This window comes from Ornithorhynchus anatinus, chromosome 8 (genome assembly GCF_004115215.2).
Source record: "Ornithorhynchus anatinus isolate Pmale09 chromosome 8, mOrnAna1.pri.v4, whole genome shotgun sequence".
NCBI lineage: Eukaryota > Metazoa > Chordata > Mammalia > Monotremata > Ornithorhynchidae > Ornithorhynchus > Ornithorhynchus anatinus.
The window spans coordinates 7,930,993-7,957,816 of record NC_041735.1 but is presented as its reverse complement, the minus strand read 5'-3'; the positions used below and the strand labels follow the sequence as shown (position 1 = coordinate 7,957,816).

Below are 26,824 nucleotides of genomic sequence, written 5' to 3'. Positions count from 1 at the left end.
TAAAGCACAGTCTACATAGGCACCTGCGATTAAATGCAGATATGGCATAAAATAGAAGGAAGTAGGTTCCGAGGACTCAGAGCAAAGGAGCGGGGACAGGGAGACTGTTCATGATCAGGAGAAGCAGCGTGGCTCAGTGGAAAGAGCATGGGCTTTGGAGTCAGAGGTCATAAATTTGAATCCCAGCTCTGCCACTTGTCAGCTGTGTGACTGTGGGCAAGTCACTTAACTTCTCTGTGCCTCAGTTACCTCATCTGTAAAATGGGGATTAAGACTGTGAGCCCCACGTGGGACAACCTGATTCCCCCCTGTCTTCCCTAGCGCCTAGAACAGTGCTCTGCACATAGTAAGCGCTTAAATACCAACATTATTATTATTATTATTATAGTTATTATGAAAATTATATGCAGACTACTCTGCAGAGTCACCCTTTTTCATCAAGCTACTAAACGTGGATGGTGACAAACTCTTTGCCTTTTGCTGAACCCTGGCTCTCAGCCATGGTGGCCCAGCCTGTGACCCTCAGTGGATAATAATAATAATAATAATAATAATGATGGTATTTGTTAAGCGCCTACTATGTACCAAGCAGTGTTTTAAGCACTGGGGTAGATGCAAAGTAATTATGTTGTTCCACTCGGGGTTCATAGTCTTAATCCCCATTTGACAGATGAGGGAACTGAGGTACAGAGAAGTGAAGTGATTTGCCCAAAGTCACACAGCTGACCAGTGGCAGAGCTGGAATTAGAACCCACGACCTATGACTCCCAAGCCCGTGCTCTTTCCACTAAGCCACGCTGCTTATCTTGGCATCACAGCTGAGCGGGGACGGTGGTGGTGGTTGCAGGGAGGGAGAGGTTGTTTCCGGTAGCTTCCAGCAAAAGGGAAAAGGGATAAGATGGTAAGCTCACTGTGGGCAGGGAATTCTTCTGTTACAGAATAGAAGCATGGCCTAGTGGATAGAGCATGGGCCTGGGAGTCAGAAGGACTTGGGTTCTAATCCCAGCTTTGCCACGTGTGTACTGGGTGACCTTGGGCAAGTCACTTTACTTCTGTGTGCTTCCGTTTCCTAATCTGTAAAATGGGGATTAAGACCGTAAACCCCATGTGGGACAGGGACTGTGTCCAACCCAATTTGCTTGTATTCCCCACCCCCGACGCTAAGTACAGAGCCTGGCACATAGTAAGTGTTTAACAGGTGCCATAATAATTATTATCATTATTATATTGTGTGTCATTATTATATTGTGTGTACTCTCCCAAGCACTTACTAAAATGCTCTGCACACGGTAAGCGCGCAGTAAATACAACTGATTGAATAGGAAGACTTTCCTTTTCAACCAGTGACCCTAAACGCCTCCTTTTTTAGAACCCCTGCTCTCCTTCCCGCCCCCATTGTAGAACATTCCAGAATGAACGCTGGACACCTTGCGGAAGGCACAGCAAGCAATCAGATCGGCCCCCTACGTGCAGAACACTGTAGTAGGCACTTGGGAGAGCTTGCAGGTCAATAGACACGCTCCCCACCCTCAAGGAGTGTACAGTGTAGCGGGGGAGGCGGAAGGGAAAATAAGTTGTAGTGAGGAGGAAGTAATGAGTATGAGGATATGTACAAAAGGTCCCGGGGGTGAGGCTTGGGAGTAGGTGAATAACTAAGTGCTTAGGTGACCTGGAAGTGCTGAAATGGGAGTTGGGGAGATGAGAATAGGTCCCGGGACCCTTAGAGCCAGAGGTAATTATGCTAGGAATGGGGTTGTGCCAACACCCTTTCTCCATTGACTCCTGAGTCCTCCTGTTCCTCTCCCTTTTCCGACATAGAGAGGAAGGCAGGAGAGGAGCTCCTGGAAGATTGGGGCAGTTCCCAAATAAGTGACATAAGATTGGGCCCTTCTCCTTGAACCCTTGTCGACAGAAGCAGGTTGCTTGCTACTATCGAGACACTTCTGATTTAAATAATAATATTTTATTTGATACGTGCTTACTATATGTCAGGCACTGTACTAAACGCTGGTAGGGTACATGCAACTCGGGTTGGACACAGTCTCTGTCCCACATAGGAGTCTGTCTCCGTCCTCTTTTTGCAGATGAGGCAACTGAGGCACAGAGAAGTGATGTGGCTTGCCCAAGGTCACACAGCAGACAAGTGGTAGATGTGGTTGGAACAAATTGGCAACTACAAACAATGACACTGTCATTGAAGCGCCAGTAGAAATTTGGCTAGTGTATTTCATGGGTTCATCTGCTTACCACCTTTGATTTATTATGATTTTAAAAACAATCATGTTAAAAAAAACAGAGAAGCAGCATGGCTTAGTGGAAAAAGCCCGGGTTTAGGAGTCAGAGGTTGTGGGTTCTAATCCTGGCTCTGCCAGTTGTCAGCCACGTGACTTTGGGCAAGCCACTTAACTTCTCTGTGCCTCAGTTACTTCATATGTAAAATGGGGATTAAGACTGTGAGCCCCACGAGGGACAACCTGATAACCTTGTATCTATCCCGGCACTTAGAACAGTGCTTGGCACATAGTAAATGCTTAACAAATACCATCACCATTTTTATTACTATAAAACAAAAAAAAGTCAACATACTATTTAAAAACTGAACTCCAGGATAATTTTTGAATGGGCACGAACTGCCTCGTCAGACTTCAGTATAAGTAGATATCACAAACAAAGGAATTCCTGTTTGCTCCTATAAGAGAGGAGTTACATGTGAGACTTTGCTAAGTAGGATCAAATGTGTCTTGTAATTGCATAAACAGAGAATGATGGGGGAATTACAGGAAGTAAATAGTCGATGCCATGGTTGTGTATTCTAATTTCTCAGTTCCTCTACAGTGATGACATGGAGGAGGAATGTAAATGCAGTAGCTGGGGGTGCGGGGTGGGGCACCCGGGAAGTTCCTAGAGATTAAGCATAGGGTAGACTACAATGGAGTAGTCAGTACAGCACAGGCTTGGGAGTCAGAGGACGTGGGTTCTGATCCTGGCTTCGCCACTAGTCTGCTGTGTGACCTTGAGCAAGTCACTTAACTTCTCTGTGCCTCAGTTACCTCATCTGTAGAATGGGGATTGAGATTGTGAGCCCCATGTGGGACAGGGACTGTGTCCAACCTGTTTAACTTGTGTCTACCCTAGTGCTTAGAACAGTATTTGAGGCAGAGTAAACACTTAATAAGTACCATAATAATAATAATTATTATTATTATCCTGTTGCCTTATAATTCAAGCTTCTAGAGGGCAGGGCCTGGGTGTTTTCTTTTTTTCTTTATTTTTTATTTTTTAATATTTGTTACGCACTTACTGTGCCAGGCACTGTACTAAGCTTTGGGGTAGATACAAGCTGATCAGATCAGACACAGTCCCTGCCCAATGTGGGGCTCACAATCTAAGTAGGAGGGAGAACAGGTATTGAATCCCTATTTTACAGATAAGAAAACTGTTGATAAGTGACTTGCCCAAGGTCACAGAGCAGACAGGTGGCGGAGCCAGGATTAGAACCTAGATCCTCTTCATTCAGTCGGATGTGTTGAGCGCTTACTAGGTATAGAGCCCTGTACTAAGTGCTTGGAAGAGTAATTGTACTCTAACAATAAACGGTCACATTCCCTGTCCACAACGAGCTCAAGTCTAGAAGGGGAGACAGACATTAATATAAATAAATGACAGGTATATAAGTGTCGTGAGGCTGGGACTGGGAGGCTGAACAAAGGGAGCAAGTCAGGGCGATGCCAAAGGGAGGGGAGAAGAAGAAAGGGGGGGCTTAGTCAGGGAAGGCCTCTTGGAGGAGATGTGCCTTCAGTAAGGCTTTGAATGGAGGTAAAATAATTGTCTTGAATTTGAGAAAGGAGGTTGTTTCAGGACAGACGGAAGACGTGGGCCACAGGTTGGCGGGGAGATAGATGAGATCGAGGTACAGTGAGAAGGTTGGCAGTAGCAGAGCAAGGCATGCAGGCTGGATTGTTGTAGGTGGATAGAGAGGTGAAGTAGGAAGGGGCAAGGTGATTGAGTGCTTTAAAGCCAATGGTGAGGAGTTTTTGTTGGATGCGGAGGTGGATGGGCAACCGCTGGAGTTGCTTCAGGAGCGGGGAAGCATTTCCTGAATGCTTTTGTAGAAAAATGATCGGGCAGCAAGCCTGCATTGTGGACTGGAATGGGGAGAGTCTGAAGGCTGGGAGGTCAACAAGGAGGCTGATATAGTAATCAAGGCGGGAGAAGATAAATGACTGAATTAACGTGGTCCCAGACTCTTTCCACTAGGCCATGCTGCTTCTCACATGCTTTCTTTATGCCTAATATATTGCAGGTAATCAGTAAAAGCCACAGTCAATTAAAATGAAAATACATGTATTTAAAAGGGGAGTTGGCTTTGTGAGTCTTGAGTCTCCCTGTCTGCTGGAACACGACCACAAACTCCCCAGAAACCTAGTTGTGGTTTTCTGTAACAGTTCCGGATTTATAACGCTGGTGAGAATCCACCCAGAAACCAGTGGTGGGGGTGGCCACAAATCAATGGGTTGAAAATGGGAAACTTAAAACGTGTTTGTCCGTTTTGCCCTTGTACTAACTTTTTTCTCCCTCCTCCCCTCCCCACCCTTCTCTGCTTCTTTTCTGCAGTGAACACCTACCTCTTTATGATGCAAGCCCAAGGCATCCTGATCCGTGAGAACATGAGAACAATAGGGGCTCAGGTTTATGAGCAGGTGGTTCGCAGTGCCTACGCCAAGAGGAATAGCAGTGTCAATGACTCAGGTATATTTTTAGGACGGGAGCTGGTTTGATGAGACTTCTCTGCCCAAAGGGTGTGAATTCAATTGGAGCGAGTCTTACCTAAAAGAAACCTCTCCAGGAAAGAGCAAGTGAGGTGGATTTCCCACCGGCGGGAAGCCGGGAGGTATTCTATTTTGCTGCTTTCCAAGGATGGAAGGAGGATCTTTCAAGCTCCCGCTCAGGCTATCTGAGGGGCTCATCCATTCATTCATTCAATCGTATTTATTGAGCGCTTACTGCATGCAGAGCACTGCACTAAGCGCTTGGAAAGTACAATTCGGCAACAGATAGAGACAATCCCTACCAACAACGTAGTTCGTCCATCACACAAGTAGCATGGCCTACTGGCAAGAGCACGGGCTTGGGAGTCAGGACCTGGAGTCTAATCTCCACTTGGCCATGTGCCTGCGTTGCAACCTTGGGCAAGTCACTTGCTTCTCTGTGCCTCAGTTCCCTCATCTGGAAAATGGGGATTCAGTACCTGTTCCCTTTCCTCCTTAGACTGTGAGCCTCATGTGGGTCCCCTGATGATCTTCTATCTACTCCAGCGCATAGTAAAGTACTTGGCGCATAGTAAACGCTGAACAAAAACCAAAATTATTATTGTCATTATTAAATGACCCAAAGAACATTTTCACTGATGGACCCGACCCATTTAATCCCCTCAGAAACGTCTGGGAGGGCTGCGCCGGAACTCCGGTTCAATTTCTAACCCAAGACGCCTAGGGTTTCCAAGCCAGCCCTTCCCAACGTCGCCGTAAATCGGAGACTTTCAGAGAGGCTGGGCCCAAAGGGCCACTTCTGGTGCCCAGGAATACTGCAGTGGTGTAATTCCCAGAATTTTCTGACGCTGTCAGCCTTCTGGAAGGCTCACCCAACCCTGTGTGGGAGTCACTCAAGCACAGACCTTTTTTTGTCCTTTTCCCTAGAACTTCTAATCTGTGGTTCTCATTGTCTTGCAAGCACTATTTGCCCCTAGGAAACTCTAGGGCACAGAGAGGTTAAATCAATTACTTAAGAGTATTCTGGTAGAAATCAGGGTTCCCATCTCATATTCCTCGATTGAACCATGCCTTTTTTTTTTAATGGTATTTATAATGTTGGCATTTGTTAAGCGCTTACTATGTGCAGAGCACTGTTCTAAGCGCTGGGGTAGACATAGGGGAATCAGGTTGTCCCACGTGGGGCTCACAGTCTTAATCCCCATTTTACAGATGAGGGAACTGAGGCACAGAGAAGTTAAGTGACTTGCCCACAGTCACACAGCCGACAAGTGGCAGAGCTGGGATTCGAACTCATGAGCCCTGACTCCAAAGCCCGTGCTCCAATTTGTTAAGCGATTACCAAAAGCGCTGTTTTAAACGCCGAGGCAGGTCCAAGTTAGGTTGAATAGGGGCTCACAGCCTAAGTAGAAGGGAGAGCAGGTATTAACACCCCCATTTTACAGTTGAAGAAACCGAGGCCCAGAGAAGTTAAGTGACTTGCCCAAGGTCACACAACAGTCAAGTGATGGAACCGGGATTAGAACCCAGGTTCTGACTCCCAGACAGGTGCTCTTTCCACTAGCTTCTCTCACGAAGGCTATGCTTATAAAGTGTGGCTAGTTCTCCACTTCCAGGTAAGACCTCAATGCTTTGAAAAAATGAACGTTAAGAGGGTGCAAGGGATTTCTACTTGTGATAGCTGTGCCTTCAGCTGGGCTTTAGTAGTTTAAGAGAAAGTAGAAATGAAATAATAATAGGGGTATTTGTCAAGTGCTTACTGTACCTGTTCAAGCACTGTACTAAGCCCCGGGGGTAGATACAAGATCATCAAGTCAGACACAATCGCTACCCCACCCCGGGGCTCACAGTCTAAGTAGGAGGGAGAACAGGTATTGAATCCGCATTTTACAGATGAGAAAACTGAGGCACAGAGAAGTTAACTGACTTGCCCAAGGTTAGATAGGAGACAAGTGGCAGAGTCAGGATTTGAAACCAGGTCCTCTGGCTTCCAGGCTCGGGTGCTATGCACTAGACCACCCTGCTTCTTGCTGCCTTCCTTCTTCCTGGTTCTGGAGAGCAATTCCTGAGCTTGCTCTCCTTTTTTTTTTTTTTTAATTGAATCTGACATTTTGCCCTGTTTAATACTGACCTCTATTCCTCTGCTTCATCTGTTACCTTTCTAATCACCAACCTCCATTTATTTTCATTTTGTATATTGGCCGCAGAAAAGCACTCTCCTGTTACCTCGAGAGAAATTCCTTGATCTTTCTTAAAGCTCAATCCAATTTGTTCTGAAAAATACAAGGAGTTAAAATGATCCAGCAATATTTTCTGTGAAACCCTTTGGAGGTCTTGGTGTAGAAGCTTCATTTTTCTGTACACATTGAGAGAAGAGAAATATATATATGTAATGAGGGTAAAATTGTTATTAGTTTAGAAGGGTCATGGGTTCTAATGTGGCTCCACCACTTGCCTGCTTTGTGACCTTGGGCAAGTTGACTTAACTTCTCAGTGCCTCAGTTACCTCATCTGTAAAATGGATTGAGACTGTGAGTCCCACGTGGGATGGGGACTGTGTCCACCCCCCATTTTGCAGAGGAGGTAACTAAGGCACAGAGAAGTGAAGTGACTTACCATGGTCACACAGCAGACAAGTGGCAGAGCCGGGAATAGAACACATCACCTTTTGATTCCCGGTCCCGTGCCCTTTCCTCTATGCCGTCCCAGAAATCTGATTCAAACGCCAACAGGAAGGGCATTCAGGGCCGCAAAGCCTTTCAGACTGCCGTTGAGGGCCACTACAATACAATCCCTGATTGTCACCCTATTACTCTATTAAACTTTTCTACCTGATCACACCCCTTCCATCTTCCTCTTCCTCCTCACCTTCCTTCTTCCTTTTTTGTTGGCATCCCACAAAGTACAAATGGTAACTAAAGGCCTAGTGGGCCGGTTTTCTCTAAAGCAGTGTAGCGAAGGAAGGACTCGAACAAGAATATAATTAAGGATTAGGAGTTCGTAACAGGATCCATCCAAAATAACGAGTCAAAGAGATTAGCTGTGGTTGGAAGCCAGCGGTTCTTGCTGTGAAGTCGAGAGCCACCAAATGGCCGGTTATATCCACACATGAAAAAGAAAACTTTTGTCCAAAGACATTTTTATTACTTAAACAGTCAGCTGTATTTATTGAGCTCTTACTGCGTGCACTGCACAGTACTAAGTGCTTGGGAGAGTACAGGATAGCAACAGAATAAACACATTCCCTGACCACAATGAGCTTACACTGCATCGAATTCTAAAATCAAATCTAACCACGATCATATCGACTGGAGGGAAGAGAGGTAAGGCTGACAGAGGGAAGAGGTTTAAGGTAGAAGTATATTTTTTCTCCTCTTGACTATAAGTTCCTTGTGAGCGGGGAATGTGTCTCCCAACTCTGTTATATTGTACACTCCCAAGTGCTTAGTACAGGGCCTTGCACCCGTTGAGTGCTCAACTGTGGGCAGCACACTGTACTAAGAGATTGATTGGGAGAACATAATAGAACAATAAGCAGACACATTCCCTGCCCACAATGAGCTTATAGTCAATAAATGCAATCCGTTGAGTCTCCACCTGCCTTGATGATGATGCCTTTGAAGCACCTGGCTCCTCCACTTATCAGCTGTGTGACTTTGGGCAAGTCACTTAACCTCTCTGTGCCTCAGTAACCTCATCTGTAAAATGAGGATTAAGATGATGAGCCCCAGGTGGGACAACCTGATTACCTTGTTTCTACCCCAGCATTTAGAACAGTGCCAAGGCACATAGTAAGCGTCTAACAAATCCCATCATCATTATTATTACTTTAAGCACTTAACAAATACTATCATTATTATTATTTGAAGGACCTGGATAGGCAGCCACTGTCTGTGGACAATGCACCCAGCTGGTAAATATGGGGGTCTCGTCTGAAACCTACCATGGGCATTGCATGTGCCCCTCTTGGTGACGGAAGAGTGTTTCCCCGTTTGCCAGCTCCAGAGCTGAAGCCCCCCATGCCTGCTCCTTGCCTGATCCCTTCCAGCTCGAGCGCGGTTTGCAGGGGAGTGAGAGAACAGAGAAAACATCAGCTCTGGAGTGGACAGAGGGTTTGGTGGGGGGACCGCTCCTCCGGACCCCTGGCTGGGTGCGCGTCCGCGGAGATCACGCGGAGTGGGCAAGGGAATGCCGGTTCCTCCCTGCTGCGGGGAGACCTGGTGTCCAGCCCATGTCACGTTCTTGAGGAATCGCCCCCCTCAATATCAGGGTCACTCGAACAGTCCCTCTAGACTGTAAACTCGTTGTAGGCAGGGCACGTGTCTGTTACATTGCTCTGTCGTACTCTCCCAAGCGCTCAATACAGTGCCCTGCCCACAACACCCATTAAATCAACTGACTGATTAAATGGACGACAAGGTGAGTTTCAGTGGCGTTTTGCTAGGCACCGTATCAAGTGCCCGGGATGATACAGAAGCAAGATGCATGTGCTCTCAAGGCACTTATAATTTAAAGGGAGAGACTGAGCGAGATGATTTCCAGAGAGTGAATACAGGAGGAACAAGGAGTATTAATATATAAGAATGAATAATGAGGGTCATGTAAAAATTCTTTTACACTCTCCTCAACTGTAAATTGGGGATTCAGTACCTGTTCTTCCACCTTTAGACTGTAAGCTCATTGTGGGCAGGGAATGTGTTCAGGAAGCAGTGTGGCTTAGTAGAGCACGGGACTTGGAGTCAGAACGACCCGGGTTCTAATCCCGGCTCCACCACTTGTCTGCTGTGTGAACTTGGACAAGTTGCTTCACTTCTCTGTGCCTCAGTTACCTCATCTGTAAAATGGGGATTTAAAGTATGAGCCTCACCTGAGATAAGGATCGTGTCCAACCTGATTTGCTTGTATCTATTCTAGTGCTTAGAACAGTGCTTGGCACAAAGTAAGTGCTTAAGTCCATAATTATTATTATTATACTGTTACATTGCATTCTCCCAAGCGCTTAGTACAATGCTCTGCACACAGTAAGTGCTCAATATGTACCACTGATTGATTCGTAGACCGTGAGCCCCTTGTGGGACAGGAATTCTTTCTGTCCTGATTAACTTGTATCTACCCCAGTGCTTAAAACAGTGCTCGACACAGAGTAAGCACTTATTTAAAAGACATTTTTATTGTTATTATGAAAGAACTGAACACAAACTGAATGTACAGTTACTCCTAGTGGTATTTAAGTGCTATGTGCCAAGCTCTGGGCTAAAGTTAAGATAAACAGGACATGATCCCTGTCGTGCACTGTCGTATTTATTGAGTATAAAACACTATACTAAGATAATACAACAACAGACACATTCCCTGCCCACAACGAGCTAGTGCGTGGAGCTCACAGTGTAAGGGGGAGAGAAAAGAGCAGGTGCCTAAGAATGCAATAGTATTAATTGAGCAACTATTAAAAACAGAGCACTCTACTAAGCACTTTTGATCAAACAGAACTCCTCAAGGAATTTATAATCTAATGAAAAGCAATTAATGGACCTCTCTGGACAGATACAGATTTTACCATCCGTGATGCTCCTTTTAGCATTAGATTATTAGATTAGACGTGTGGGGTACATGACCATTAGGTGGATCACTGTTATTGTATTTGGTGAACGTTGCGGGGAGAAACTCCTGGAGAAGTACCCCATCTCGTAAAAGCTTTGGAGGGAGCCATGGAGTTCCAAAATTCTTTCGAGGGTGCTGATCTATTCCAACTTTTGCATCTACACTCGACTGACTCTAAGAAATGACTCAAGTTGGTTAGAATGTAAGAGCTACAGTTTCAAAGTGCAAACTGATGAAAAACTTGTGACCTGGTTGTATTCTTTTTTGCTTTCCCAGATTATCCTCTTGACTTGAACCACAGTGAAACCTTTGTGCAAACCACAACCTTTCTTCCTGAGGACTTTACTTACTTTTCAAACCACACCTGCCCCGAAAGGCTCCCTTCTATGAGTGAGTAGTCCCCGACCCTCTGCTCCCCACTCTCTATTGCCTGGTGATTTGGGGGTTCAGGGACAGTCGTAGAATTATCCTAACCGAAAAGCAAACTGGGACTTCCGATGCTGGGAAGCTGTCCTTTGGGCATGGGCCTTTGCAAAGGGCGTATTTGAGGTTCATGTCTCTTCTTCGCCTTGGAGTGTGGGGTATGCAACTTGGTCTCCCCATTGCCATCTTACTTGCTTTCCATTCATTCAGTCGAATTTGTCGAGAGCTTACTATTGCAACTTGGGGCTGAACTCTGGCCCTCGTCTTTGAGACAAGGCAAGTTTAGACCTTGATTAGTTGATTTTTTTTGATTGATTTAATCTCACATATGAAATTTTTCAATAAGTTTCTCATTTTTATTGAGGAGCAGCGAGGCCTAGTGGAAAGAGCACGGGCCTGAGAGTCAATGATCTAATCTATGTCTACCCCAGTGCTTAGAACAGTGCTCTGCACATAGTAAGCGCTTAACAAATACCAACATTAATCCTGGCTCCACCATTTGTCTGCTGTGTGACTTTGGATAAGTCACTTATCTTCCCTGGACCTCAGTTTCCCTATCTTTAAAAGGGGGAATTGAGCGTTCTCCCTCCATCTTAGACTGTGAGCCCCGTGTGTTACGGGGACTGGGTCCTATCTGACTAACGTGTTTTATCCCCATCATTTATAACAGTGCTTGACAAGTAGTAAGCAGTTAACAGACCCCGTAATGATTATTGTAAAGCCTCTTCTCATTTGCGTTTTCCAGAGGGGAAGGTGGCATGTGCTGGTTGAGGAAGTGGAAACCATCTTCTCCCCGGAGCCTCATGGGTGGTGGGTTGGCTCTGATTCCCAGATCTTCTAAAGTCACATATCCATTTCATCTGCTGTTTACTAGAGCATAGACCTGGGAATCAGAAGGACCTGGATTCTAATTCCAGTTTTGCCAGTTGTCTACTCTGTGTGACCTTGGGCAAGTCACTCCACTTTCCTGTGCCTCAGTGACCTCTTCTGTAAAATGGGGATTAAGACTGTGTGCCCCATGTGGGACGGGGACTGCGTCCAACCCTATTTGCTTTCTACACTGCAAGCCCATTGTTTCTGGACTGTAAGCCCATTATGGTCAGGGATTGTCTCTCTTTATTGCTGAACTGTACTTTGCAAGCGCTTAGTACAGTGCTCTGCACACAGTCAGTGCTCAATAAATATAAATGAATCAACAAATCCATTCCAGTGCTTAGTACAGTGCCTGACACCTAGGTAAGTGCTTAACAAATACCACTTATTATTATTACTGTTGTTATTACCGACAAGTATGTCATGATTGGGGCAGTCATTTCACCTCCATGGTGTTTGGGGCTTTTATAGTTAGATAGTACTTTCCCAAGCACTTAGTTCAGTGCTCTACACATGGTGAGCGCTCAATAAATACCACTGATTGATTGGAGTTCTTTCAATGAACAGTATTTATTGAATGCTTACCGTGTGCCAAGCAGTGTACAAAGCACTTTAGCAGGTTGTATGGATGGTGCAAGCACAAAACCATATTACCCAAAGCACTTGGGAAGGTAAAATGCAACAGAGTTGATAGACATGTTCCCTGCCCACAGGGAGCTTCTCAGTCTATAGGGGATGTCGAGCCCTGGATTTTATTTTTCCCTTCTCAATTATTTGACCGAGTCTTGGTTGGTCAATAAATTCACCAAGTGGTCTAATCACCTCTCTGGATATTTTAGCAGCATTTGTTTAAGATGGGTGGATGTATGGGAATTCATGATTGCTGGCTTTAGGGGGCAGCCATGTTGTCTCACTCTGTGGCCCCATGGGAAAAGAAAAACACCCCTTTTTTAACAAAATGTTATTTGTCAAGACCATGCGCCAGGAACTGTACTAATCACTGGGTTAGATATAAGCTAATCGGGTTGGACACAGTCCATGTCCCAAGTGGGGCTCACAGTCTTATCCCCATTTTACGGATGAGGTCACTGAGGCACAGAGGAAGTGAAGTGACTTGCCTAAGGTCACACCTCAGACTGTGGTGGAACTGGGATTAGAACCCAGGTCCTCTGACTCCCAGGTCCGTGCTCTATCCACTAGGCCACGCCACTCCTGTAACATTGGGGAACAAGTACGAATCCCATCCGAGTTGAAATGGTGCGTTATCTTCAAAGCAGAGTGGTCCTCGGTAACAGTGGAATGGCTCACCGTGCTTTCTTTTCTGTTTCAGAGGGCCCAATAGATATAAACATGAGTGAAATCAGAATGGACGATATCCACGAATTCTTCGCTAGAGACCCTGCTATCAAACTCGGAGGGCACTGGAGGCCTAGCGATTGTGTGCCTCGGTGGAAGGTAAAGTGGACCGTCAGATGGTTGTTGTTGCCTTATGCCGTCAAGTCGTGTCTGAACCATAGCGGTGCTCTGGACACATCTCTTCCAGAACGCCCCACCTCCAACTGCCATCGTTCTGGTGGTGGATCCATAGAGTTTTCTTGGTAAAAATACGGAAGTGGTTTACCATTGCCTCCTCCCTCGCAGTAAACTTGACAGCTTCCCATTCCGCTGCTGTCCAGCATGGGTGAGTTTTGACTTGTAGCGGATGGCCTTCCGCTCGCTAGCCACTGTCCAAGCTAGGAGTGGAACGGATAGACCTCCGCTTGACTCTCCCTCCCGTAATCAAGACTGGTAGAATACTGGAAACTCTCAGGTTTTGGCCCTGAGAGGGGAGACCGTCAGATGGTCCACGGTTAATCCTCTCTTCTCCTTCACTCCCAAACGATTTGGGAATGGCTATTTCCTCCATACTCACCTATTGGACTGTTAGATTAGCCGCTGTCTATTCACTGTTCTCCTTCACTCCCAGGAGATTGGGTAATGGCTAGCTCCTCCATACCCACCTGTTAATCCTGGCTATTTTACACGATTATTTTCTTATTTCAGTCAGTCATATCTGAGCACTTACTGTGTGCAGAGCAGAGAGTACAACACGGCAATATAATAGACCAAATAGACTATCTTTCCCCCCTTTAGAAAGGGCCTTCATTTGTGCTTAGTACAGTGCTCTGCACACAGGAAGCGCCTCCAAAATGCCACTGGTCTGTCTGACTACCGTGTTGGATGACCATGAGTCAGGGTAACTGTGGGGAAGTCACGTGGAAAGCCTCTGTGTCAGAGAGTTGGCTCTTTGGCAATTAACGTAATGGTTTGTGTCGTGTCTTTTCGGGACAGAATTGCTCCATTCATGCTTAGGTCTGTAGACTGTAAACTCATTATGGGTAGGGAATGAGTCTGCTAATTCTGTTGGATTCTCCCAAGCGCTTAGTATGGTGCTCTGCACATAAGCAGCTTGGCCTAGTGGATAGAACCCAGGCCTGGGAGTCAGAAGGACCTGGATTTTAATCCCGGCTCTGCCGCGTGTCTGCTGTGTGACCTTGGGCAAGTCAGTTAACTTCTCTGGGCCTCAGTTACCTCATCTGTAAACGGGGATCTAAGACTGTGAGCCCCATGTGGGATGAGGATTGTGTCCAATCTGATTACTTTGTAGCTACCCTAGCACTTAGAACAGTGTCTGGCACATAGTTAACAAATACCATCATCAATATTGTAATTAATAAGGATAATAATAAGGTAATAATAGTGGCATTAATAATATTTATTATTAATATAATTCTTAGTAATTATGGCTTTGTAATTATGATATTTGTTAAGTGCTACTGTGTGTCAAACACTGGGGTGACTATAAGCAAATCGGGTTGGACACAGTCCTTGCCCCACATGGGGCTCAAAGTCTCAGTCCCCATTTTACAGATGAGGTAACATCTGTACCAGTCTTACAGTCGATTAGACCGTAAGCCCGTCAAACGGCAGGGACTGTCTCTATCTGTTGCCGACTTGTTCATTCCAAGCGCTTAGTACAGTGCTCTGCACATAGTAAGCGCTCAATAAATACTATTGAATGAAAGGCACAGAGAAGTGAAATGACTTGCCTAAGGTCACACAGCAGACAAGTGGTGGATCCGGGATTAGAACCCATGACCTTCCGACTCCCAGGCCAGTGCTCTATCCACTATGCCATGCTGCTATTATTATTATTATTATTATGGTAAGCACTCAATAAATACAATCAACTGATTTAGTGACCTGCACTGAAATAAGGACTGGAGGAGCATAGTAAGTGCTTAACAAATACCACAAATCTCCTTCCTGAAAAAAAATACAAAATAGCAGCTCAGACCCCCGAGTCCACACACAGACCCACTGGAGGTGAGTTTCAGCCATCGTGCCGGCAAATCTTGACAATCAGGATTTGTCTAGGGTAAACTAGACTGATTAGACTGGATTCCCCTTCTAGACGGTGATGAGCCCGTTGTTGGGTAGGGATTGTCTCTATTTGTTGCTGAATTGTACTTTCCAAGCGCTTAGTCCAAAGCTCTTCACACAGTAAGTGCTCAATAAATACAATTGAACGAATGAGTGAAAGTAAACAAGTCCCACTTTTTTAGGCCTGATTCACCAGCACAGGGACCCCTCATTAAAGGCTTTAAACCTTCCCTTCTCACAGGTTAAAAGATGAATATTTCAGATTGGCCACAAAGCACTGCTCCTCAATAATTTTGCTTCGGCCCCTGTCAAAATAGTACACGTTCTTCTCCTTGATTCTGCCAGTGAAAAAGTCATTCGTCTGCCTAAATGCTTTTAACCCAAAGCACCTCTCACGATGGGCCCTACATGAGAAGCAGCACGGAAAGAGTGGGAAAAGCTGGGGCTTGGGAGTCAGAGGTCATGGGTTCTAACCCCAGCTCTACCACTTGCCAGCTGTGTGACTTTGGACAAGTCACTTAACTTCTCTGTGCCTCAGTGACCTCATCTGTAAAATGGAGATTAAGACTGTGAGCCCCACATGGGACAACCTGATAACCTTGTATCTAACCCAGCGCTTAGAACAGTGCTCAGCGCATAGTAAGTGCTTAACAAATACCAACATTATTATGAAGAGGGGAGGCTGAGGTTTTTTGAAAGCCGCTACTTGAGAAGCGGCTTCTGGTTGGAAGGTGGGACAGCCTCCTCAAATCAACCTGACGTCGGGTGGCCGATCCTAGGGTTCGGGGACCGGTGGCCAAGGGAAACTGGGGGCGCGGCAGTGAATTAACCGTGCCGGGCACGATCTCTCTTGTCCGGGGTTTTGCCTAGGTGGCGATTCTCATTCCGTTCCGGAACCGCTACGAGCACCTGCCGGTTCTCTTCAGACACCTAATTCCCATGCTGCAGCGCCAGCGTCTACAGTTTGCGTTTTATGTGATCGAGCAAGTAAGTGGGGATAGGTTTTTCTTTACCCCCCCTCACTCTCTTGCTTACTCTGCTTTCCCGCTATTCCCTCTCCGGCTTAAGAGCAGCAAAACAGAAATCGGTCGATCGGGCAGTCGTTGGGGTGCCAGGGTTCATGCTTGTTGCCCGATAATGGGAAATCCCCGAGTAGAGGTTGGGTGCTTTGTTTGCTCGAGGCCTAAGCCAGAACCCGGGAACAAGGGCCCTTATTGTGGAGGGGCTGATCCATCCGGTGTCTGCTTGAGTGGCATTTTCATGCCCATGTTTTCTGGGAGCTCGCGTACGGGGAAGAAAACGAAAGCCTTGGGATGTGGTGATTCTGACACAAAGGAGGGTCTGGAAGGCTCGATAGGAAATAACTTGGAACCCCGCTTCTCAATGGGGTTTTGGCTCAGGCAGTGGGAATCCCAGACCGAGATCAGTGGAATCTCTCGGTGTAGGCCGCCAAGGATCCTTCCGGAAATCATATTGTAAGCTCTAGACCGTAAGCTTGTTCTGGGCAGAGAACGTGTCCGCCAAATCCGATACTCTCCCGGGAGCTTAGTACAGTGCTGTGCACACAGTAAGCGCTTAATAGGTACCACCGAGTGATTGCTGGTAAAGGATCGGACTGAGCTCTCACGTTTTTATTCGGCTGATCCCGGCTCCTGGTGTAAGCCCACCTAAGAATCATTTCACGGACCCGTCGAATAGGGCGTCCTCTCTGGCCGGGAGTTCCGTCACTTGGGTCTCTGTCAGTCCACTAAGTCACGTCTGGCCAGAACTGAGTTCTTCGAAGCCATCTAATTATTTGCCTTCAGCCACCTGGTGTTTAGAGGAGTAGGGACTGTCTACTCTTCAAAAACTTATAAAAAACACAAGGCAAAACTCTTCTAATTCTCCCAACTGATGATAATAACTGTGGCTTTTTTTAAGCACTTACCATGTGCCAAGCTCTCTACTAAGCCCTGGGATTAGATATAGTATAAACTGTGTGGATCCAGTCCCTGCTCCACTTGGGGCTTACACTCTGAGGGGCGGGGAGGGACAATTGGCGTTCAATTCCCCATTTTATAGACGAGGAAACAGAGGCCTTGAGAAGCGAAGTGACTTGCCCAAGGTCACACAGCAGTCAAGTGGTGGACCAGGGAAGTAGTGGAAAGTCCACTAGCCTGGGAGTCCGAGGACATGGGTTCTAATCCCGGTACGTCCATTTGTCTGCCGTGTGACCTTGGGCGAATCACTTCTCTGTGCCTCAGTTACCTCATCTGTAAAATGGGGATTAAGACTGTGAGCCCCATGTGGGGCAGGAACTGTGTCCGACCTGATTACCTTATACCTACCCCAGTGCTTAGAACAATGCTTGGCACATAGTGCTTAACAAATAGCCCAATTATTACTTCTATTATAAGGCAACTCTCCACTATGTTATGCTGCTTCTCTAAGAGTTCATTGGTTAGTGGAATTAATAGAGGACACATTGGTTAGAACGAACACCAGATTTCATTGTTTGTTTGACTGGGGTTGAGAGAATGATTGCTCAGTGCCAGATGTCAACATTACGGTGATTTTTTGGCTGCCAGACTTATACAGTGTGAACATAATATTTAGGATTCCCTCCATTTGCAACCTTTTTGGGAAGCTTAGGGTAGGGAACGTGGGCCTTCAGAAGTCTACTGTAAAACACCCGACAAAACCAACTCTGTTTCACAGGCTGGTACCCAACCCTTTAATCGAGCCATGCTTTTCAACGTTGGCTTTCGCGAAGCAATGAAGGACTTGGAATGGGACTGTTTGATCTTTCACGATGTGGATCATATACCGGAAAGTGATCGTAATTATTATGGCTGTGGACAGATGCCAAGGCATTTTGCAACCAAACTGGATAAGTATATGTATCTGTGAGTGTTGTTTTTTTTCTTGTGTGTGTTTGTGTGTTTTGGTAGGGTGAGGGGTGGGGGGGTGGAGACAGAAAAAGAAAAAGGGGGTGGTGAGGAAGAGTGGGTGAGGGGAAAAAAATGCAGGATGGATTTTGATTGCCTTGGCTGGCATTGTTAGCGGGAGAGACTCAGGCGGCTAGTTGGAATTCAGGGCCGCTCAGCCCAGAGAAGATGGTGGTTTCTTGCCCAGAGTCAGGGCGGACGGGGAGGACGTTACTTTTATTCAAGTATTTTTGATGAACGGTGTGTTTTCTTTTAGGCTTCCTTATAATGAGTTCTTTGGCGGAGTTAGTGGCTTAACAGTGGAGCAGTTTCAAAACATTAATGGCTTTCCCAACGCCTTTTGGGGCTGGGGTGGGGAAGACGACGACCTTTGGAACAGGTACAGCAGTAAATGGCATCGGGGGCCCCTCTCGCAGGCTTCCCTGGGGTGGCATTTGCTGGGATGGGGCTTTCTGAACAGTAACTTTCTGTGCTGGCACCTGATTTTTGCTGGAGAGAGAGAGAGAGAATCCCGATCCCTTCTAACAGACTAATTCTGATTTGGGAGAGAATGCGGTCTTGAGCCTTAGGTCTCAAGATGGCCGGCCGTCTTGGAAAGAAAGGGCCACCACTAAAGTAGTCCCTGGCACTGAACTTGATCAACTTCTTCCACTTCCCCCTCTCTTCTCCTAGTCTCTCTCCTCCTCCTTCCTCTCTTCTCCTAGTCCCTCTCCTCTTCCTCTCTTCCCCCTCTCTTTTATTCCCTCTTCTCTCTCTCCCCTCCCCTGTTCTCTTCCTTTTCCCTGCTTCCTTCTCCCCACTCCTCCTTTCATTTCTCCTTCTCTCTCCCCCCCCCCCCCCCCCCCCCCAGTTTTCTTTCTCACTGAGGAAGAGGAAAGGCTCCATATTCAAACCACCAAGAAATATTTGTTTTGGAAACACACAGTCAATAGGCTTTTTGTTTGCCAGATAAAGAGTGTTTCAATTGCTTGGAGTCTAAACTGGTCTCATGCTTTCCCCGTGCTGATCACTCATTGACCTAGAGTTAGAATTGACTCACAACTTAAGCATTACTTTCTGGTCGTTGGGTTGTTTTTTTCGTGTTTTTTTTTTTTTTTTTACTCGGAAGCCGTTTTCTTTGGCTGCCTGGCTTGGGATGGGCATACATTTCAAAACAAGGATTCTGTGATGACAACTGCACCAATTTAGCCAGTGCGGTTTTAAAGCCTAACTCTCTTTCTCCGTTAGAGTCCAGAACGCGGGTTATTTGGTGAGCCGGCCGGAAGGCGACACCGGCAAGTACAAATCCATTCCTCACCACCATCGAGGGGAAGTGCAGTTCCTAGGGAGGTAGGTGTGAGTGATTGCTATTTCTCTGCGTTGTTATGTGATCTGGAAGAAGAAAACTCTTCAATTCCCCCTTTAGACTGTGAGCCCCATGAGGGTCAGGGACTGTGTCAAACCTGATTAACTTGTATCCACTCCAGCGCTTAGAACAGTGCTTGACACGTAGTAAGTGCTTAACAAATATTGTGATTATTATTATTATTATTATTACCCGGGCTCATTGCCTCCATCTCTGAGACCCAGACCAGTCCGGGAACATTTGATATCACCTCAGAGTTAAGGGAAATGGCTGTTGGATTTTCACAGCCACACGGTCAGACATTCTGGCCAAAGATGTTATTTTTAGTGCTCTGTGGGACAGGCTGGGTGTGGGGAGGGGGACATTCCTGAGACCGTTTACCACACAAGTTCTGACCAACTGTCCCAGGAAGCAGCGTGGCCTGGTAGAAAGAACACGGGTCTGGGAAGCGGAAGGCCTTGGTTCTTATCCCAGCTCTGCCACATGTCTGCTGTGTGACCTTGGACAAGTCACTTAACTTCTCTGTGCCTCAGTTCCCTCATCTGTAAAATGGGGTTTAAGACCATGAGCCCCGTGTAGGGCACGGACTCTGTCCAGTCCGATTAGCTTGTATCGACCCCAGTGCTTAGTTCAGTGCCTGACGCTTCAGTACCATAAATAATTTTTTTTGAAAACGCCCTTTCTGTACGCTATGGTAGAACTCCTTTCAGGCATGGCAGAACCCGTGAGATCATCTCACATTTAAGTGTAAGCTTTTTGGGGGGCAAGGATCGCATCTACCAACTCTTGTATTTTCCCAACTGCTTAGTTCAGTGCTCTGCACACAATAAGCCCTCAAAAAATACCATTGATTGATTGATTGGCTTAATATTAAGTGTGAAGCGGGTGGGTAAAGTACCAATTGGCATTAACTTTGGTTCTGTGCCTCACAGAGAACCATGGGCTCAGGGCTCTTCTCATAAGACTCCATGGAACACACAAGCTTTTTTTTAAAAAATGGTATTTATTAAGCACTTACTGTGTGCAGACACTGTACTAAGCGGTGGGGTGGATAGAAGGCAGTCAAGTTGGACACGGTCCCCGTCTCCATGAGGCTCACAGTCTTAATCACCATTTTACAGATGAGATAAATGAGGCACAGAGAAGGGAAGCGACTTGCCTGTGGTCACACAGCAGGTCCTTCTGACTCCCACACCCCTGCGCTATCCACTTAACCACGCTTCTTCTCCCGTATGGGGCTCACAGTCTAAGAGAGGATTTCATCCTCATCTTACTGATTTGGAAAGTGAAGTGACTTGCCCAGGGTCACACAGCAGGTGAGTGGCGGAGGCTGGATTGGAACTCAGGTCCTCTGTCTCTCCGGTCCGTGTGCTTTCCACTAGGCCGTGTCTCTGCTCTTCCGAATTAGTCGAGTCCCATCCTGGCAGAAAGCCTTGTTTGAAACTGAAAGTGTTTGTACTTTCTTCCTGAACAGGTACGCATTGTTGAGGAAGTCCAAAGAGCGGCAGGTTCTGGACGGTCTCAATAACTTGAACTACTTTGCGAACGTCACATATGACGCGCTGTATAAAAATATAACCGTAAACTTGACACCAGAGCTGGCTCAGGTGAACGAATATTAAGTTAAGACAGAGTCAGTCTCTTCCACCGGTAGCCGAGGGGCAACCTGGTGAGACTTTCTTTTGCCGGCTCGCCGGGGTCAAGGTAGGAGCGAGGGGCCGACTGAAGGATCCCGAGAGTCTGAAGGATAACGATGTGAAAAGCGCCCGCCCGAAATGTCTCCACTCTTCCGGCCCAGCTTGATCGTGGCCTCCCTTGTCGTGACCTGCTTTCTGAAAGACAGCGGTCTTTCCTGTTGCTCTCCTCCCTCTCCCCAACTCCGTCCCACCTTAACAAGTCTCAAGCCTCTGAACTGAGCCCTGGGCGAGATTGTTCTCATGACGCGGTGGAATCCGGCCCTCCGATCGACACTTGACCTCTTGGCCCTTGGAGGCAAAGGAGCCAATCCACTACTGGGGCAGCTGCCTTTACCAGAAGATCAAGTGAAACTCCACCTTTCATTGGTCTACATTTGGGGTTTCTTTTTTTTTTCTATTACCTGTGCAACGGGATGGGGGATGGGAAATGGGGAGGGAACGGGAAAGACATACACATATATATATGTGTATATATACACATATATATATGTAAGTATATATGTATACACACAGAAGTATATATATATATATATATATCAGTCGCTTCTTGAAGAAGTGTAGGTGTAAATAAGCCATGTAAATTGCCTTTTCCTCTTTTTTTTTTTAAATTTAATTTGACAGTTCACTCCAGTTCAGACTGAGGTTTACATATTAGATCACTCATTGGGTAAACGCAGGGCTCCGCGGAAATGCAACGGCAGCACCTCTGGGCGAAACGATTGCCCCCTGCGGCTTTTGGGGGAAAGCCCCGGGAGAACAAAAACACTTCATTTGAACTTTTTGTACGCTCTTCCATTTCCTTCCTCCCCCATCCCCTTCCCGGGGCCTCCTCTGTTCTCCCGGACTCACGTTTCCACAGCCCGGAGGACCGGTAGGCTTCCGAAAACCCCTTCCGTCCCCAGCGAAAGGGACCCTCCCGGGCCCCCCCCAGGCCTTCGGGGGGGCTCGTCTGTTTCCATCTGTTGACCGCGACGCTCGGAGGGCATTGACTCACTCTAACTGAGTAGCCCACCCGGCGGTGAGTTTTTTTTTCCCTCCCCAACTAGCTTGGCCAGTTTTAGCTTTAAGCGAGATGGTCCGTTATTTATTTAACAGATCCCCTACACTCATCTCCTCAGACAGATGCAAGGCAAGAACCTCACCAGGGAAACACACCGCAAAGTCGGTTTTAGCGATCCGAGCCTTCGGGCGGACCGGGAACGAAACAGAGCGAGGGAAGGAGTCGAGGTTTCTGCTGGACAGTCACAGGAAGCCAGGCGCTCTGGTCATTTCCCCTACCCGTCCTTGAAGTTGATTTCCAGACTGAATGTCGCCTTGTGCCTCTTTCTTTTTCCCTTGTGGAAAGCCCACCTGTTTCTATAGACCGTCAAAGCCTCTTCATCACCTCTCTTTTTGGGGAAGTACCAGAATTTATTTTGGGGCAGGGAGGGGAGTCTGAGAATATATTTATATATTGTGGTGATGGAGAGTACGTCCTCTTGCTTTTTTTTTCAAATTGCCTTATTTGCCTTCTATTTCCTTAACTCTCATGGTTTACACGGGGTGTGTGTGTTTGTGTGTGTGTTTGTGTGTCTCCCTGTGCAGCTCACCCCTCTCCCCCCCTCCCTCATTGGGGATTTGGTTCCATGGACATATGACCCTCCACAGCCGTGGGCTGTGGACGTGATTCGCCCTACCTCTTGGCTTTTGCTTTTATTTGGAGGTGCGGGGTTTTTTTTTTTTTGGCTGGGGGCTGGGGGAGGTTGTTGTAGTTTTTGTTTCCTTTAAAGAGTCTATGAATCTTACTTAGGAAAGACGGGGTTATACTGTGTATCTCTTATCCAGCTCATATGAGAGTGCAGGAAGCTGTCCTTGAAAATGCTGGTAAGGTGTATCATACGTTCGAAGTATTTTGAACACATGCGCTTTAGGATACCTTCATGAGGGAACATTACACCCAGAGGAGAAAGTTTTGTTTCGTTTTTCATCGGAGCACAGAGCAATAAAGATTTAAAACGCTGGCGGGGTGGGGGTCGGACTTTTTATTTTTTTCACCTTTTCTCCCAGTCCTTCCAAAAACGTTGAAAGGTCGAACCTTTCCTCTCCTAACTCGTTAGTCCCGGAGCGTTTAGTTCCCGGCGCTAAGAAATCCAGACTCATACCTGGTTTAGTCCCCGGCTCAGTAGAGTCTGTGGCGGTTGGGTCATCCCATCCGTGGGTCAATATTTTAAGCTGATCTCTATCGAGGCAAATGCTCAGTCTGAGCAATATTTACCATCAGGTGTGTCTTGTGTTGGGACAAAGATAAGCTTCCGTTTTGAGACAAAAAAAGATGCTCGTTGAGGTCAACGCTGTGTAACGGTCTTTCACGACATCGAAGAAGATCACTTGTATTTCTTTGCAATCACATTTAGTTTTCTTTTTTCTTTAAGAAGAAAATTGGCATCTCTCTGATGTGCACTGTTAGTCTTTTATCCGATAAGTCAAATAACATAGAGTAACTGTAATCGTAAGAAACAGTCAAGCGCATGTGCTGTTAATGGTGTAAAAATGCTAATATACAAAAAACAAACAAACACAACCTTGTACATATTTTGGCAGCTGAAATTTTACAATCCCTCGAAGTCAATCTTGTCTTGAAGCCCCGTTTGTGGGCTGAAGAAGAATGTGCAAAAATGAAAACCTTTTTTTTTTTTCTTATTTACCAGTCGGAGGTTTTATTTGCTGGGATATTTATTTCACGTTTGTTTGGAAAATTTCTTGAAAGCTCCTCTTCCACAACCCCTTACTGCAGCTGAGCAACAGTCAATGTGCACTGCTTGTCTATGTTCACCACTCAGGATGGCATTGAAACCTGTAGGTAGCCGTATTTCATCACCACCTTTTTTGACCTTGCTCTTATGTTTTTCAGAGGTGCCAGGGGTACATTTTTGCACTGAAATCTAAAGATGTTTTAAAAGAAACACACTTTTCACACAGATAGTCCTTTGTCATTACATAATTTACCCATGTGTTTGTACATTTTTGTATGTTAATTTATGAATGATTTTTTCAGTAAAAAATACATATTCAAGAACTGAAGTCCTTTATTGTGGTGTCTCTTCAGAAATATGGTGGCGTTTCCTTTTGCCTGATTTTTAGCAGTGTGCTGTCAATCAGGGGTACGCATTGACTAATGATTACGATATTTATTAAGAGCTTACTATGTGCCAAGCACTGTTCTAAGCACTGGGGTAGATGCGAGGTCATCAGGTTGTCCCACGTGGGGCTCACGGTCTTAATCCCCATTTTACAGACGAGGTAACTGAGGCACAGAGAAGTGAAGTGACTTGCTCAAAGTCACACAGCAGACAAGTGGCGGAGCCAGGATTAGAACCCAGGTCCCCCACGCCCATACTATATCCACTAGGTCGGGCTGCTTCTCATTCCTTAGGATTGGAATTCCTTCAATGTCCCTTTGGCGACCTTTCAGCTCTCCCTACGGCACAGGAGCGAAAACTGCAGATGAGGCAGGTCGAGGATCAGGGCAGGAAACACATGGAGGAAATGAGGTGAAATGAATGTGTGATTCTGAGCACGGTTTGCTTCTCGTCCCCTTGTTCTGGGGTAGCAGTGATGAGAGATTTTATATTTATTTCTATTAATATTTATTTACATTAATGTCTCTCCCCCCCAGACTGTTAGCTCGTTGAGGCAGAAATGTGTCTCCTAACTCTGTTGTACTGAACTCTCCCAAGCACTTAGTACAGTGCTCTGCTCATAGCACAATGATTGATTGGACCTGCCAGGGTCTGTTAAAATGAGGAGAGAAGCAGAACTTCACGGCCCCAGTGTCTTCAGGGTCCTGACAGTGTAGGAAGAGAAATACGGAGACGGGGCTCGTGTTGACCAGAGAAGCAAAATCTGGCGGCTTTCTCTGGGGTCGGGCTAAAGGCTTTTAAACTTGCTGTTTGGAAATGAGCTGACTAGGCCAGTAGCTTCCTGTAGACTTCTGAATGAAACCTATTTCCAGAGCAGTGGTACGAGAAGCTCATTTCACCACAAGGGCCGAGCAGACATTCGTGCAAAGCAGGCAGGCTGCCTCTTCCTGCTTTCATTTAGAAAGAGAGAAGGAGGAAATCCTCCTCCTGGTCGTGGTGACATCTCTCGCCAGATGTCCGGGCCAAAACAGTCTACCCAGAGTACGTGAGCTTTCCAAACCAGCCTTCTCCGGTCTTCAAAGTTTGTTGCCTCACTCCTAGATACCCTGAACTGTCCCCGGGCGATTCGCTTTCCAGGTGGTGCTGCTTGGCAAATTGGCTGCCGTGGATCAAAGAAGCTGCTGCTTGGTCGGTTGTTCTTTCCCCACTCAGTCAACTATATTTATTGAGCGCTTACTGTGTGCGGAGCACAGTACTAAGCACTTGGGAAAGTACAATACAACAGAGTTGGTAGACACATTCCCTGCCCACCCAAGTGCCTGGCACGTAGTAAGTGCTTAAGAAGTACCGCAATTATTATGATTATCAAGAGGGAGAGACTGACATTAATAGAAGTAAATAATTTATACAATATAATGTACAGGTATGTGCATAAGTGCTGTGGGTTGAGGGTGGGTTGAATATCAAATCCCCAGTGGTCACAGATCCAAGTGCAGATTAGATTAGAGGGGGAGGCAGTTATTAAAATCAATCACAAATGTATTAAAATAAATTATGAGTGTAATTTATCGCTTGATCAATTTTACATGCCCCAGAGACTCCAAAATGCCCACCACTTGGTCCCAACCAAGCGGAAGAAGGAGCCAACAGCCGCGGACCCCTGAAAAGCCTCTGTTCACTGAGCCGCGGCTATTTCCTCTCCCCCTCTCTAGTTCAACAACCCAAGCCTTTCTCGGCTCTTTTTGCCCCGAACGAGAGTCAGATGAGTACTCTCCCAAATGATTACGATAGTGCTCTGCACACAGCACTTAATAAATATGATTGAATGAATGAGTCACGTCCTTCCTGGGACGAAGCTGTGATAGTTTTCCTTCATTCATTCGTATTTATTGAGCTTTTACTGTGTGCAGAGCACACTACTCAACGCTTGGGAGAGTAAAATATAACAATATAACATATTTTCTGCCCACACCAAGCTTACAGTCTAGAGGGGGAGACAGACCGTAATATAAATAAATGGCAGATATGGACGTACGTGCCGTGGAGCTGGGAGTGGGGAATGAATGAAGGGAGCAAGTCGGGGGATGCAGGAGGGAGTGGGAGAAGACCAAAGGAGGGCTTGGTCAGGAAAGGCCTCTTGGAAGAGACGTGCCTTCAGTAAGGCTTTGAAGAGAGAGTGATTTTCTGTCGGATTTGAGGAGGGAGGGTGTTCCAGGCTGGAGGCAGGATGTGTTAGAGACTTGATCACCTTTCCCAGGGCCCATCACTGAGGGACTTTTCTGGAATTTCTTCAGAGACAGGTGGCTCTCAATCAAGTAGTCATATTTATCCATATTTACTCTTAGTACAGCGCTCAGGACATAGTGAGCGCTCATTAAATACCATTGATCGAGCGCTTACAGTATGCAGAGCCCTGTACTAAGTGCTTGGGCTCTCAGGTCCTTCTAGATTGTAAGCTTGCTATGGGCGGGGAATGTGTGTTCTTGTTAAATTGTACTCCCCCAAGAGCCTAATAAGAATGCTCTGCACATAGTAAGCACTCTGTAAATACAATTGATTGATAGATATGATTAATAATAATAATGTTGCTATTTGTTAAGCGCTTACTATGTGCCGAGCACTGTTCTAAGTGCTGGGGTAGATACAG

At 46.3% G+C, this 26,824-nt stretch overlaps 1 protein-coding gene across 2 annotated transcripts in view; it reads left to right on the top strand.

The window, feature by feature from the left end:
• Positions 1-21,429, top strand: part of B4GALT5 (beta-1,4-galactosyltransferase 5) — a 72,162-nt gene extending 50,733 nt beyond the window's left edge. For both annotated transcript variants that reach the window (XM_029070987.2, XM_039912875.1), the window contains exons 2-9: positions 4,615-4,749; positions 10,647-10,760; positions 12,997-13,121; positions 15,960-16,076; positions 17,787-17,974; positions 18,273-18,395; positions 19,244-19,345; positions 20,836-21,429. In XM_029070987.2, the coding sequence (XP_028926820.1) occupies positions 4,615-4,749; positions 10,647-10,760; positions 12,997-13,121; positions 15,960-16,076; positions 17,787-17,974; positions 18,273-18,395; positions 19,244-19,345; positions 20,836-20,983 (1,052 nt within the window). In that variant the 3' untranslated portion in view covers positions 20,984-21,429. The remainder of the gene's footprint in view (positions 1-4,614; positions 4,750-10,646; positions 10,761-12,996; positions 13,122-15,959; positions 16,077-17,786; positions 17,975-18,272; positions 18,396-19,243; positions 19,346-20,835) is intronic.
• Positions 21,430-26,824: the final 5,395 nt, after the last annotated feature.